General features: G+C 35.6%; 1 protein-coding gene and 1 non-coding gene across 2 annotated transcripts; one reads left to right on the top strand and one right to left on the bottom strand.

Annotated features, from left to right (window-relative positions):
• The first annotated feature begins 1,546 nt into the window (after nt 1–1,546).
• Nucleotides 1,547–1,763, top strand: LOC141598059 (small nucleolar RNA U3). Its single transcript, XR_012523261.1, has one exon. It is a non-coding gene; the product is annotated as a small nucleolar RNA U3 (small nucleolar RNA).
• A 2,087-nt stretch (nt 1,764–3,850) lies between these two features.
• On the bottom strand, nt 3,851–9,327 carry LOC141596850 (auxin response factor 18-like). The gene is made up of 14 exons (XM_074417107.1): nt 8,808–9,327; nt 8,266–8,378; nt 7,856–7,951; nt 7,697–7,753; nt 7,360–7,512; nt 7,184–7,268; nt 6,920–7,010; nt 6,666–6,830; nt 6,394–6,507; nt 6,129–6,201; nt 5,887–6,037; nt 4,934–5,400; nt 4,409–4,596; nt 3,851–4,315 (listed from the first exon to the last, which is right to left on the bottom strand). The coding sequence occupies exons 1-14, from the start codon at nt 8,848–8,850 to the stop codon at nt 4,168–4,170; spliced, it is 1,944 nt and encodes a 647-aa protein (XP_074273208.1). The 5' UTR covers nt 8,851–9,327; the 3' UTR covers nt 3,851–4,167.
• Between the last annotated feature and the right edge of the window lie 6,241 nt (nt 9,328–15,568).

The raw sequence follows: 15,568 nt of genomic DNA, 5'->3' as shown, positions 1-15,568 counted from the left end.
CACAAACACTATTCACATTTACGACGGGTCAAATGTGACCATTTTATGAGAAAATGTGACCATTTTTTAATAGGTAACATTTTATGAACAATACTTGAGTGGTTACATTTTATCAAAAAGTGGTCACATTTGTCCTCACAAATTGTGACCGTCACAAGGGAGAATTGGTGAGTATGTAAAAGGCTCTCCTAACATTTTATTTCTTCCCATGAGATAGGCATTATTTTTAACCAACTTTATTTCTTACTCCTTGATCCATCCTTATAATTTGATTAAAGAACCCTTCACAAAATAATAAGAAAAAAAGTAAATAAATGATGAATACGGAAGTTATTACCTTAAAATAATGTCAAACCTTAATTTTAAAGGTCATATACATTCTCTTGAATTAAATTTCATTGCAAAATTCTTGGGAATTTGACAATAATTCTTAATTGTCAATGTATGAGTTTAATTTTATCGAAACGTCAATTATTTAAAATAAGTAACTCGATAACTTTATTATGGGCAATGTGAACAACTGGAAGCTTGAAATGCCTACAATTTGGTAAAATCATGACAACCAAACGCTCAAATATCATATTCACATCGATCAAACTTGGTTTATTACGGAAAAGTCTCCCTTAAGATGAGTATTTCATTTTAAGATTAAAATGTCAAATATACACTCACTTGCATATATAAGACAAATATTTTTATTATTTCCTATGCATTATTCATTTTTCCCATTTATAATATTTGAACCTTCTCCAACTTAAGACGGATAGCGCGGTTTTAAATAAGAATTCGTGTATTAAGATATGCTTGATCAAACAACCACTTTACAGCCCAAGAGCATGGAACATAAACACCAAACTTGTCTCTCACAATTACTGTTTTGTTGGGCCAGAAATATCCATTTGATTTAGATATGTTGCCTTAAAGCCCATATTGATATGTTCCCTCCAGCAACTCTCCTATAAGACTGTCATATAGCATAGAACTGACACAATTGGAGAAAAGCTCAAGCAAAAACATTAATATATTAAGTTTTTGATTTTATTTTGATAACTTTATAATTTATAATGAAAACTAACATAGTTAATTATGTAATTTATTAATTTAAAATATTAGGTTATTAAAATAAAAATATTATTTCATATTTTTATTAAGTAAATTTGTTGGCCTTTATGCTATTGGGTTATTTACCTAAACATAGGTCTCATAGAATAATTTGTGTACTCCCTTATATGTTATTTTGTTCCTTTTTTCCTTTTTTTTTTGCTAGTCTGGTTTGTTTCCTCTTTTCTTATTTTAAAACATTTTTGTAGACCAAATTCAACTGCATATGGGATAGTGTGTGTTGTGTGGTCCAAATTCATTTATTTAATTCTTTTATTCAAAAGAAAAGGAAACAAAATAGCGACTAAGAGAGAATATAAATTAACACGCGTCACAAAAAAAAAAATCGAGAAAACTGGTACCAATGAAGAAATAAATTGGTGGGTCAAGCAAACCACATCGGATCAATAGCCTACGAAATCCATGTTTATAACCTTGTACGAGCACGACCTTACTTGATCAGGATCAACGCTATAGGCTCGTGTCTTTATCTTAGTGATATAAGGAGACAGGAAACTTTATGTGGATGATGAATTAACACTATTCGATCAAGTGTGAATATCCAGCCTAAGCGACAATGGTTGCTTGGTTAGCAGATGATCATTCCCCGGCCGCCTTCTTGGTGACACGGGATGACCATCAAATGGTTGTCTGATCACATAACTAATAACCTCTTTTTGCCTTTTAAAATAAAAGTTGAGAGGTGCATATTAACGATCGTTTCTGACCGCCTATTTACCAAATGTGGGATGGCCGTATGGTTGTCTAAAGCACATAACTACCTTTTTTTTGTTTTAAAATGAGGCGTCTCTAGGGAAATTGATCATTCGATAATACAAATTCTACTATGTTGTATCCTTGTTTAGACTAACTTGAAAACCTATTTAAAGTACAGTTTAAGGATAAATAGCTCTAACTACTTTTTCCATTTCCTTTATTTTTTTTTTCTCTTTTACATTTTAAAGATCAAAATTACCGAATTTTAACCCTAAATATGTTAGAGAATAAAAAAAAACATACATTAATACATAAAACTAAAATGTTTACATTTTTTTATCGAACATCTTTCACAAAATATAATCTCTGACAAGAAAAATGTATCTTAATATCAGCCTAGGTGACTATAGTCGCGGAGTCGCCACTCTTGCTTTATATTTTAGGTCACATTAGATTTCTTGTTGTGTTATGGGAATAAGTTTACTTTAGTGTCCTTATATAACCCATAAGACGGAGTAGTTCATACAAAAAGGGAAAAAACCTTGTTGATGTTTACTGTTATAAAAATATTTCTTATATTTTTCAATTTCCATTCTTCATTCCCTCCTTCCTCCCCTTCCATTTCCCTTCATAATTTTTGTTACTAATCAGCCTTTGCCCTCCCCTTCTCCCCTCCCTTCACCTCCCCTCACTCCCCCCCCCTGTAATTTTTTAAGACCCATAAGACTTTTTGATGTTTACGCATTTCTTAAAAATATTACTAAGTCTTACTTAGTTATTTGTACACTCAAGATCTTTAATTCCTTCCGTGCATCCTTAGTTATTTGTACACTAAAAGATTCTTTCCCATCCGGATCAAATGTTACTGATTTGTTTTTTGACTATTCATGATCGTAGAGAATCTTTGATATTATTTTTAATCTATAAGACAAAATATAGTCATGTGAGATCTTGTTTGATTTATCGTCATGAATGATATAAGAATATCAAATTTTTATAATTTTTAATAATGTCTAACTAAAGATATGCACGTTACAAAACGTGTCTCGACAAGTGTGATAAAGCAACTGTAACCTTTGGTCTGGATGAGAGGGAGTATTAGATACCAAATTCTTTCCATGAAATGAAGCCTAAATTTCAGAAGTCTAAATACATTTCATTGCTTGTAAATTTGATGGCAATACCAACAAATATTTATGGAGGATGACAGAATCCCATACGGTATGAGAATTTATGGGTCAGATGCATGATAACAAATCAAAAATGACCCCACTCAAAAGGGGCAGTCTTTCGCTTGAATGACATGACACTCACAACTCACAAGTGCCTTCATAATATTCAATTTCGTATCTTAAAACGTCTTTATCAACTAGATTTCCTTGCTATTTAATCACGGCAAACTTGGATCAATCTATAGAGACGGAACAAGGTTGTACTAGGCCGAGTCTCGTGCCGGCTCATCGTGGCTGAAGGAGAAATGACACGGCTCAGGTATGGGAAGGTGGATTTCATCCCGTGCCATGTGGTGAAATGAAATGACAGCATTGCCGTGTTAATCTCATTTCGTGCTAAAATGGATCATAAGCCGTGCAAGTACCCACTCCCATCTCAATCGGTAATGAATGAATCCGATTTCAATGAGAGACATTGAGATTTGTTTCATTCAAATGCAAATACCACAAATCTTCCTAGTTCGACTTGAAAATTAACTAGATCCACACTCCAAAATAAATCAATCTTATGATCTTACCCGGTTTGTATATGAAGTTAACTGAATGACCCGGGAAAAAAATAAGCTCACATTTTATTCATACCTACAAATCTACAAATCTACAAGGTCTCTTTTTTCTAGTCAATTTCATTGAATAGAAGGGACTGCTCCCATTCCGTGGACAAAATCTCCGTCCAAATATTTTGGCTGAAATCCACGTACCTCCATACTTCCATGTCTACCTCACACTAAGTTCAAAATCATCTGACATTCGTAATCTAATTATAAAATAAAAAAAAAATAAAAAAAATAACCATTTAATTTTATGTAAGGAAAGTAAAATCCAATTAGAATGCGAAGGCGGGCAAACCTGCCGCCACATGCCTTATGACCATTGTCTCAACTACTACGCTAACACCTCTTCTTTCGAGAACGAAAGTATTGTCCGACTAAATTACTACACGAACAAAAAACTTTTTTAGTGACAAAGGCATACTCATTTTTTTCATATATTACATGCTGAGCAACCTTAAAAACACACCAACTGTGACATGAGGAATGTAAACACAATCAGCCCATGTTGTCTTAACTAAAAGTTCAATGACTTGCAAGACATTAAGTTTAACCAGTTCATACGTTTAATGCGCTTCAAATTTCGACTCAGTCTCCACGCTTATAACAGTGCCGTTGTCTGTTGATGATGAAGATAACTTGCATTTACTACTCATTTTCTTCACATCCTCACTTGAGTATATATATATTTTTCTTACCATTTTGCAGAATTCCCTAACGAAAATAGATAAAAAGAAAAGTAAATCAGTTTTAATTTTTTTTTTCTGCTTAGAAACTAGTTTCAAGAACATAAAGAATTTCACTTACGGCCATGGATCATCGCCCAAAAGCATCATATCACCTTCATCATCTGTGAAAACAGTAGCCCATTTAGCCCGAGTCTTGAGTTCTCCCTTGATATCGAACATTTTTTCAAGCTCAGATATAAGCTCATCATATCCAGGCAACATTGACAAATCCACGGCACGACCAACAGCAACCCCTTGCATTTGGACCTGTCCAATTCCCAAATTATCAGTAATTTGAGGGCCATCGAGCTAAAGGACTATCGGCATAAGAAACATACTTTGCACTAGACACTCTTACATAGAATACCATCCTATTGTACCTATAGCTTAGCTAAATAAGAAATATACAAGGAATTGAGTTGGTCTTACATGTGAGATTAGCCTAAAGGGTTATTGTCACAAAACAATGAAACGGTTTTACATATGAGACCAGCCACCAGCCAAACCCTGTAACAGAATGAGGAATACACGAGGTTTGGTTTGGTCTCATGTGTAAGCCCATCTCATAAAAGAGTCGATGGATTGTTGATATTAAGAACTTCACCTTGGTGCGGCTCCTAGTACATTTCTGGTCATTCAAGCGGTCAACTTCAGTGTTGTGCAGCTCATCAGTCCCGAAATTGAAGGTCTCAGTTGTTTCGTCACAATTAAACACATTCTTAGTCCAAGTAGGCTCTTTCTCTAGGAGAGATGCTTCATGACAGTCGTTAACAAGTTCGACTCCAAACAAGCGACAGCTTCCAATTTTTTTATTGCCAACTTTCCCCTCTTGCTTAGAGTCCATTTCGATTCTTGACGAAACAAGACTAGTATAGCCCAAGGGAATAGTACATGACTGATATGATGAAACTTTACTCTTATTTTCATGATACGCATCAAACCTCAATGTATTTCTAACATGGGTTGAAGTCAAAACAACATCCGACTCATTCCTGGGACTACAGAAGTCGTTTGTATGGACATTAACAGATCCGTACCAGAAGTTTGACATAACAGAATTACCCGTGGTTTCTGCAAAATCAATCAAATTGAGCATTACGATTTATATAGCAATTTGTCTTGTAAGAGACCATCTCACACAAAGACCAGCCAAAAATATTACGGAACAATAAATATGTGATACTTCTCATTTTATTATGTGTAATTAGATTGGTCCCATACTAAAGGTTTTATGATAAATTGATAATACCATCTCATGCTATTTTGATGTGTGACCAACCCATCTAACTAAAAAATCCATCCATTTATCCATTTAACTTCCAAAAAACTGAAACAAATTTGGTTTGGAGCAATAAGTACACCATATATGTGAGTCGGTCTAATTTGTATCGAGGTTTAACCCCTCATTGGAACCCCAAACATTTTGTGCCTGTCTCCTGATGATTTTACCATAATACCGTCTTTGACTTCTAATATGAGAGTTTGTGATAATATCATATCATACGCTTGAATTGACAGTATTTAGCATCGAAATGAAATGGAGAATAAGCTGCTCACCAGTTACAGTCTGTTCACATGGTCGGGATCTCTTGGCCTTCGCTATGGCAGGCAGAGCACTAGAATTAAAGGGAAGAGCAGCAAAGGGTTCGATCTCCCATGGAGAAACTTTATCCGGTCTTTGGAAGGCTGAAGCTTCATCCCATTGAACCTAAAGCAGAAACAATTGCGGAAGAAAGCATAAAAACAAAAGCTTTAGTAGGTCAGGTCAATCCATACTCAATTGTCATTTGGTGTTCAACCTTCAGCGAGCGCCACTTAGAGCCTGGCCACTGAGAACAAACATCTTCAACTCCCACAATAGTGCCAGTAAACCTAAGCGGCATAAGACACTTCGTTAAATTGAAGTCTCAAGACTGGAGACTAATGGTCAAAAACTTATATGAGATTGTCAAGACCAAGACCAACCCATAAGCCCTACGAAGTTGGAGTACACAAGGAACTCGGATTGTCTAACATGTTGGACTGTCTCATATAAGTCTCGGTCAATGATGGAACATTACATACCTCCTCTCAGGTGAGTCTTCTCCCTCAAACTTCATGCTAAAACGCACGCCTACGGAGAAACCATGGTTCACAGCCTCAATGTACTTGTTTACACCAACAATGAACTGGCTAGACCTAAAAGAAAATTAAACCAGAAAAATGTTTGGTTAGCTTAAATTCAAGCCTGCACACTATACTCAAGATCCCATGTTTTCCCTAAAACACTGTGCCAAAAGCATATGTATGCATTCATATTTGAACAAAGGTAGCAAACGGTAAAAAACGCATCAAACCTTGGCTTGTAGTAAACAACAAACATAGTACAAGTGTTAACTGCATGACGTGCAGTAGCGAGAACACCCAGATGCATGCTTTGGCTGGAAATAACAGATGAAGGCATGGGGCTCTGTTGACGAGCACGGCGCCTAACACCAACACGTAATTCTCCATTGTCCCCTCTACATTACATATTGTCAAGTGATGAGCTAAGCTGCCACAACACACCATGCACTTTAGTTCAGTAAAACCGAAAAAATATTCTCAATACCTTAAAAAAACAAATGCATCTCCAGCAACTAATCTCTTAGAAGTAACAAATGTACTCCACCCAGTTGTAAGCAAATGTCTACGAGGTTGACCTGAGCAATTTGACGGAAATGACACTCAATTACCAACATAATCCATAAGATAATACTCTTGAGTTTCAAGGGACAAAATGCTAAAAAAAACCATTGAACCTTAGAAGTTGATGCTTCAAAAACAATTTAAATCACATCATCGTCAAACATGCAATGTAGTTTCTAGTTAATACCTCTAAATATATGCTTAAAGTGCCACTCATAGCCATGGAGATCCGTTGCAATTAGCTCTTGTGTCGGAGTTGGCTGGCTCATATCCTTCACAAATCAAAATTAAACATAAGCTACTAACACAGCAAGCAAAAGCATTAAAAAAACCTAAAGAACATTATAATTCTTTACTAATTACCAAAGGCGGCAAACATTCATTGGCATGCTTGCGCAAAACAGAGAATCCACCATGAGTGCTTGTATCCGAAGCTGTTAATATCTTACAGAACGAATGGACCTTCAGCCTTTGGTGCTCAGGTCGACATGAATCAGGGATTTTTGGTTCATTTTGCTGAAATTAAAAAACAACCCATATCCAAAAATATCATCCAATTAGAAATCACTTGATTATCTATAAGTGAAACTGAAAATACCTCGAAAAAATGAATTGAACAAAGTTATTCAACATACAACATTAATATACTCCTCTGTAGTCTGTACACTAGTGAATAATGATCAGGATCAGAGTGTCTTACATTGCTTTCAGGGACTAAAGTGATCTGAGCATAAACTTCATCGGTTTCTGGCTCGGCCTATAATCGAATGAAACATGCACAATCAATACAAAAAACAACAGCAAAATTAACAAATCTAAACAGCATTTACATCCCAGAAACCAAAATAAGGAGAATTACCCTAAGACAAACGTCGAGAACACCACAAAGTATCTTAGAAGGAAGATTAAATTGAGGAATTTGTTGGTTCAAATCCTGATTTGTTGTGGCCTCCAACTGTAATCATTGAACAAAATCACACCAACCTCCAAAATTAGCAACTTTCCCACCAAAGAGCAAACAGTGTATAATCACATAGGCAAGTTTTGAAGAGATGAACACAAGTCTCAACAACAAAAAAAACCGTAATTCCGAAATAATCTCAAGTAGTCTAAAATGAGTCATAATTCATTAAAAACAACCCACTAAAACCCCAACAAGAATAAAAAAAGAAACACATGATATGGGTAAAACTAATAGATAAAAACAAGGAATTAAACAAAAATAAATAATTAGGGAAGGAATTAAAAAAGAAATAAGGGAAAGTGTACTTGTTCCATGTGACCCTGTGGAAAGTAAAACACCTTCTCTCCTTGCTGAGGAACATCCACCAGAGGCCCTGCACATGCCCTCCATAGCTCTTCATATAGTTCATCTCCACCACCTATATCATTCATTTCGTATGTTCCATCAAAAATCATTTCAGGACTCCGTCTTAAGACGGTATAAGGGGTCGAATGTACACAGTCTTACTCTACTTTAACAACGTACACACACACACAGGGTTTTAGATGACCCATAATAAAATTGCGTCGATCATTGCATTGGAAGACTGCTACTCCACAATAACATCAAAAACAATAAATCTAGTAAGACATTTTTACTTCATAATTCAAACAAAAGAATTAGAAATTGTAAATACTCACTCCCCCTCAAACATTTGTAGACCTTGTTTATTTCTTACAAGACTATTTTTAATCAAAGTAAACAAATGATTAGTACGAAAAAGCCAAAACATTTGTAGCCTTTTTTTTAATTTCGTATTTTAATAAAACAAACAAATGATTGAGACGGAAAGATGAATAAGAAATACCTGTAAGCCTTTCAGCAGTACGAGTACTGTGAGACAGCGCCATTGAGAAGAGAATGATGAAGTTTCAACTAGGAAATAGTTATGATAATAATAATAATAATAATAACAATGGTTAATTATATTAGAAAAAGCAAGATGGAAGATGGGTTTTAATGGTAGACAATAAATTATAATTAAGAAAGTAATTAAACTTTAAATCCTCTTCCATTAGAGAGAGCGCTAAGCAAACAGAACCCTTAAGATGCTTCAAGTATAATAATACTGTAAGCCGTTACACACAATTATACAGTCTTATTTATCCCACACTTCAGTTACAAAAAGCAGCATCACTTTGTTTATTTCTCTCATTGCTTTGTTTTTGTGTGTGTGTTTTTTTAAGTGTATCAATTGGGGTTTCTTCTTATTCTCTACTTGAATTGAATTACATGAAGTGAGTTAAATACTTGAAAGGAGACGGGTTAACCATGGTTAAGTGAGCAATAAATAATTGAAGGGTTTAATGGAAAAGGGATAACCTATAAGATCTTCTCTATTGAAATAGAGAGTCTATTTTAAGTTTGCGGTCTAGATTTTATTTTGTAATGATTTAACGATTTAGATTTTATCATAAAAAAAAATAAAGCAAAAAACAAAATTTGATTGCAATCTACTACGGAATATTTTACAATATGATGGTCATACAATCAATATTCAATCAGCAAATTAGAGAATATTTATTTGGGTTAACATTTTTATCCCTAAGAAAATATGTTATCATAGTTACAATAATTGATTCATGTTCATATTAATCATTTTACAAAACAAGAACGATCTGTTAATCTAAAAGTGTTGATTACCAAACACCATTCACAAATTCTGCTAAACATAATCTTCTTTTACAATCTATTTATGCCAATATTAACCCTTTGTTTATCAAACAGGGCTAATGAGAAAACAATATAAAAAAATGTATTGTGAGAGAGAAATGTATTCTCCATATGTTAAGTATGTCAACTCGGGATCAATGGGTTTAGGACTAATAGGAGCAGACGGTCAATCAAGTCGAATCAATTTCAGGAAATCATGTTCACCTAAACAAAATTTAATCAAGAAATGATAGAAATATTGCTGCCGAAGAAAGTTGTAGTGTGTGTCATTAATGTAACAGCTAGTGTTGCTTGTGAGAGGGGACAATTGGCACTTACCATGTCTTCCACTCATCTCTCAAATTTGTGAGAGGAAACAAGTCTAAGTCATGAGTTTGTGACCTATCACAAAAAGAGAGAATGTAAAGGAAGGTAAAGGAGTATAATACTTGCAAATTGCAATAGATGAGAGGAATTGGCTCAATTTTTCGATGGCTCAATTTTTTACCATCGTCTTATACTAAAGGGGTTAATTGGTTTAAACATTAGCTATGGAATGGAATGAATTCTAACTCCGAGAAGGTACGAAGTTAGAATCTCATACATGTTTAAAGTTGTTTGGTTCAATCCGAAGATGGGAATAATAATGTGTTGGATGGAATGGAGTTGGAAACTTGGGGGGAGATGTGGGTATGAGATTCCAAGAGGTTGGAACGGAGTTAGCACTACAAGGTAATAGCGATTTAGTGACGGATCAAAATTCCGTCACATTCTGCGCAATTGTGAAGGACTTGTGACGGACAAGCAATTGTGACGGCCTATCGGTTACATACCGTCACATATTAAGGGCGTGTTAATAAATTCAAGCGCGCCAAAGGTATGTGACGGAATACCCATCACATAGCTGAGACTTGTGACGGACTATCCGTCACATAAACAGTGTTCCCAACGCGGGATTGTGACGGACAATCCGTCACATGTTTATATTTTGTGACGGACTATCCGTCACATCAAAGGAATCTGAAACATGACTTTGTGACGGATAGTCCATCACAAAGTCCAATTTTCTGACAACTTTGTGACGGATTGCCCGTCACATAGCTTCTTAACCTGAGACAAATCGCGATTCGTTCCTCATTTGCCCCAAATCAAACGAAACCTAAAATCCTCAATCAATTAAATTGCCACCTACAACCACCACCACCACCACAACCTACAACAACTACCACCACCACTATCGGCCTGCCACCACCACCGGCCTACAACAACCAATGCCTCACATCCGACCACCTTTCTTCTTCTCTTTCCCTTTTGTTCTCTCTTTCTTTTTTCTTCGGCCACCACCGCTGCCACCGTCACCTCCGACCACCTCCACTTGTTGCCGCGGTAATTGCCATATCCCTTTTATTTTCCTTTCTCTCTTTTCTTTCTCTCTTTTCCTCTTTTCCTTTCCTTCTTTCTTTATGTTTTTTTTTCTCCTTCCAGTGCGCCGCCGCCACCGTTCGTTGCCGTAGTTGCTGCAACTTTGTGCTCCTTCCTTTTCTTTTTTTCTTTTTTGCTTTTAGTTAATTAGGTAACCTCCTCTTTTACTAGTTACCTTTTTAAATTACTAATTTTTATTTAAATTATGCTAATGACCCTAGGATAGTAGTCATTATTGTTGTTGATGTTGTTAAAGTTAATGTTAAAGTTGATGTTGTGTAATTAGCTTATGTTATGTTAGTAATAATTTTAAAATGTAAGTTAATTAGGTAACCTCCTCTTACTAGTTATCTTTTTAAACTACTAATTTTTATTTAAATTATGCTAATGACCCTAGGATAGTAGCCATTATTGTTGTTGATGTTGTTATTATTGATGTTGTTAAAGTTAATGTTAAAGTTGATGTTGTGTAATTAGCTTATGCTATGTTAATAATAATTTTAAAATGTAAGTTAGACATCAAAATGATTGTAAAATGTTATGTTATGTTACTAATTGACTTAATTTAGTAGTCATTGTTATTGTTGTTGATGTTCAAATTATATGTTCAAATTATTGTTGGTGTTGATGTTGACCTAGTCCCCGTTCAAGAATTACTCATTAGGAGCAATGCTTGAATAATCCCCGTTTTGGGGCTGTCCTTATACGCTTCAAGTCACTTAGGTAGTAAATACGTACTTGTGATTTATTAATGAGGAAGGAGTTTGGCGACGATTCCTTTAATGTTCTCTGAATACATATGTGGAGTAATTATTTATTCTACATTGGTGTATTTGGAGAACTGAGGGGGATTGCTGCCAAATTTTTTCCTTATTAATAAATAACAAGTGTGTGTTTGCTAGTGACTTGAAATGTACATAGACGGGTTTAGGTTGGAGTGATAAGGACTCAATTCGAAGATAGAGTACTTGTTGACAATAGTTATATATTTGTGATAATGTTTATTGTGTATTCTTGGTTGTTATTATTCTTGTTATGCTATTGTTTGTTTACGACATAGATATATTGAAATGTAGATACATAGCATGAAAAGATTAGAACGACAGTGGATGTATGAAAGATTAGATGAAAAAAAGAAACTAAAGGCTGAATTTGCAAAGGGTGTGGGGGAGTTTATTGAATTCGCGGAACAAAGTACCATGTATATGTAAGAAATGTAAGAACTTAGCTTATAGAGGGAAAAGGGATCTTCAAAGTCATCTTTGGTCGAATGGTTTTTCCGATAATTACTTTATATGGACGCACCACGGTGAGAAGTTATCCATCGAAGAAAGTACGAGTAGCGTAGTTAGTAGAAATCCTTAGGGGGAGATGGTGGAAAATGCATTACATGATAATATTTAACAAATATTAGAAGATCAAATTAATCCCGACGACCTTAGCGATAAAGAAGTGCGTTATGAAACCCTAAACCCCCAAATTTCTTCCTTCTTTAAAATGCTAGAAAAAGCCGAACAACCAGTGTATGAGAGAAGTAATATGAGTTTGTTGCAAGCGGCCGCTAGGTTGGTAGCACTCAAATGTGAGAACAACATATCTCTTAGATTCGTTGATGGTTTTATGTCGTTCGTTGGTGACATTATTCCAAAGGATAATCAAATGGCGTGCAGTTTTAATTGAGATTAAGAACGTGCTTAAGGAATTGCAACTACCCTATGAGAAGATCAATGCGTGTCCTACTGGATGCATGCTTTTTTGGGAGGAAATTGTTAATCTTGAGGAATGCACAAAGTGTCATGTAGCTCGGTATAAGAGTGCAAAAAATTCAAGTGGGAGGCGAATTCCTTGTAAACCAATAACTTATTTTCCACTTGCGCCAAGGTTACAACGACTATATGCAACCAAGCACAAAGCGAGTGAGATGAGTTGACACTATAAAAACTCTCGATTAAGAGAGAGTGCAACAATGGCACACCCAAGTGATGGAGAAGCGTGGAAACATTTTGATAGAGAGAATCTAGAATTTGCAAGTGAGCCTCGTAATGTTCGGCTCGGTTTATGTACATATGGATTTTCACCGTACGACCAATTCGGGAGGCCTTACTCATGTTGGCCCGTGATACTCACTCCGTACAACTTACCTCCTTGGTTATGCATGAAGAGACAATTTATATTCTTATCTTTGCTCATTTCAGGTCCTAAGAACCCAAAGGCAAATTTGGATGTCTACCTCCAACCGTTAATCAAAGAGTAGAAAGAATTTTGGGAAACCGTCGTGTATGCCTACGATGTCTCTAAGAAACAAAATTTTCAAGTAAAGACTGCATTAATGTGGACGATCAATGATTTCCCTGCATATGGTATGCTTTCCGATTGGTCTACAACAAGGTACCGTGCTTGTCCTTATGGAACGTTTAGAGACTTATGTACATCTACAATTAAGGTTGAATCTATGGAACGTTTAGAGTCAAACATTGCGGAAATAATATGCAAGTTAGAGAAGATATTTCCCCCATCCTTCTTTAATTCCATGGAGCATTAGGAACCCACACTCTCGGCCAGAAGAATGCAGTTTTGGCTTTTAAATGGTAAGTGCATTTGAGTTCACAAATTTATAAAATTTCTTATTGCATTTCATAATTTTTTCTTAGTGTATTTCATAACTTAGTCACTACGCCAAATCTGGCAATCAATAAGGAGCGTATCACAACGGTTTAATGCATTTAATAACGACACTTAGATTACCATTTTCTAGATATAGGCGGAAACCTAGACCACGCTAATAGGAATAATGGTTTTACTCGTAAACCGTTATTATAATTTGACAACGGCTGCTTAACAAACCGTTGTCAAAAACGTTTAACGGTTTCCAAAAACTCGTTATAAAATCACTCTTATCAACGGTTGTTAGAAAACCGTTACCAATTTAAGAAATCGGCATTTCAAAAACCGTTACTAAATTAACACCAGCAACGGTTTTTGTTACCCGTTGTTATGTTATAGCTACGGATTTTTCGTAACTGTTATTATTTTCTATTATTAAATAACGGTTTTTCAATTCAACCGTTGTCAGTATTTGTTTAGATTTTTCAATTTGACTACTGCATTTAAAACTTTATCAGAACTTTAATAAATATTCAATTTGACCAATAATATTCAATTTGACCAAAATAATTCTATAAATATGTCTTCATAATATTTTAGGTCAAATTCTAAATTATCAAACATTTACTCTTTAATTTCTCTCTAAAAAAATATGGCTGGTGTATCGGAGCTACAATCACATTCTCGTTACGCACAACCTTTTACTTGCATTCTCCATAGTCTCTTGATTCATTATGGTGTGAATGAAAAGGGTTTAATCCCTAATTTTGGGTGATGCAAATGCTTCATGACTCCGGTTTCACCGCGGTTAAAAAAGTGTACCATGTATCTAAAAACAAGCAAGGTTTTGTAGGCTTTGCTTTTATCGTGTTTGATGAAGCCAATTGCCATGATAGTTTTTGTCAGGCAAGAAAATTAGGGGCTAGATTTGCGGGGGAAGATGCGGGGAAAGAGGACTTCTATCCGGATGATAAACAACAAAGCCCTTATCTATGGGTTGCGACCCATCTTGATCATCATCTGCTGAAACATTATAGGAAGCATCACATTCTTGTCACCGTGCCTATGTCATTGGAGAAAGAGGCCATTCCACTTGCGCTTCCCGGTGATAATGAAGGGCCGATCTGCGACTTGCTCTATACCGAAATTCATGATGAGTATCCTAATACTTCATCAGATTCTAATAATTAAGTCTTTAATTATTATCTGGCATTGTAAGTTGTATCTGGATTATGGTGGTGGTTTGAATTAAAGTTTAATTATTTATGTTTTTTGTTACGTTTTTTGTTACCCCATCCTCTGGAATTCAGAGACAATATCACTAGAAAAATGTCTAACTTTTATTATAATGACTTAGGTTTTTAGGAATATATTAAAATATCAAGCTAAAGATATTTATCGCGTAAAAAAAGCATTGACAAACGTGAAAAAGCAAATGTGTAGTGTGGAGTTGAATGGAGGGAGTATGTTTTTTGTTACCCCATCCTCTGGAATTCAGAGACAATATCACCATATATGTCTCTTTCACCTTCAGCCCAATCCACATAGTCGTTTTCCCATTCCAACGGCATTGTCCCCTGCTCGGCAATGCGACCTTAGCGGTGCAGAATCGAAAGTAGCAGGAGACGGTCAGATTCATTCGCAACCCATAAATATGGGCCTACCCGCTAATCATCGTGATCAAACCAGAGACTCGAAGAGTCATTGTTATAGAATGCCTGCTCAAGTTTGCGAGCCTGACGAAAGCATTCCCGCTCCTCACCCCCGCCAAACTCGATGAGGGCGCACCGCCCGAAGCCATCATGCGCATCATTGCCCGGGTAGATATTTTGAACCAAATTCAATCCGGCTAACCGAATCAAACCTATTAACCAGTCAAGGCTATACGAG

Source organism: Silene latifolia, chromosome 8, assembly GCF_048544455.1.
Source record: "Silene latifolia isolate original U9 population chromosome 8, ASM4854445v1, whole genome shotgun sequence".
Taxonomy (NCBI): Eukaryota; Viridiplantae; Streptophyta; class Magnoliopsida; order Caryophyllales; family Caryophyllaceae; genus Silene; species Silene latifolia.
This window is presented reverse-complemented; position numbering and strand designations above follow the sequence as displayed.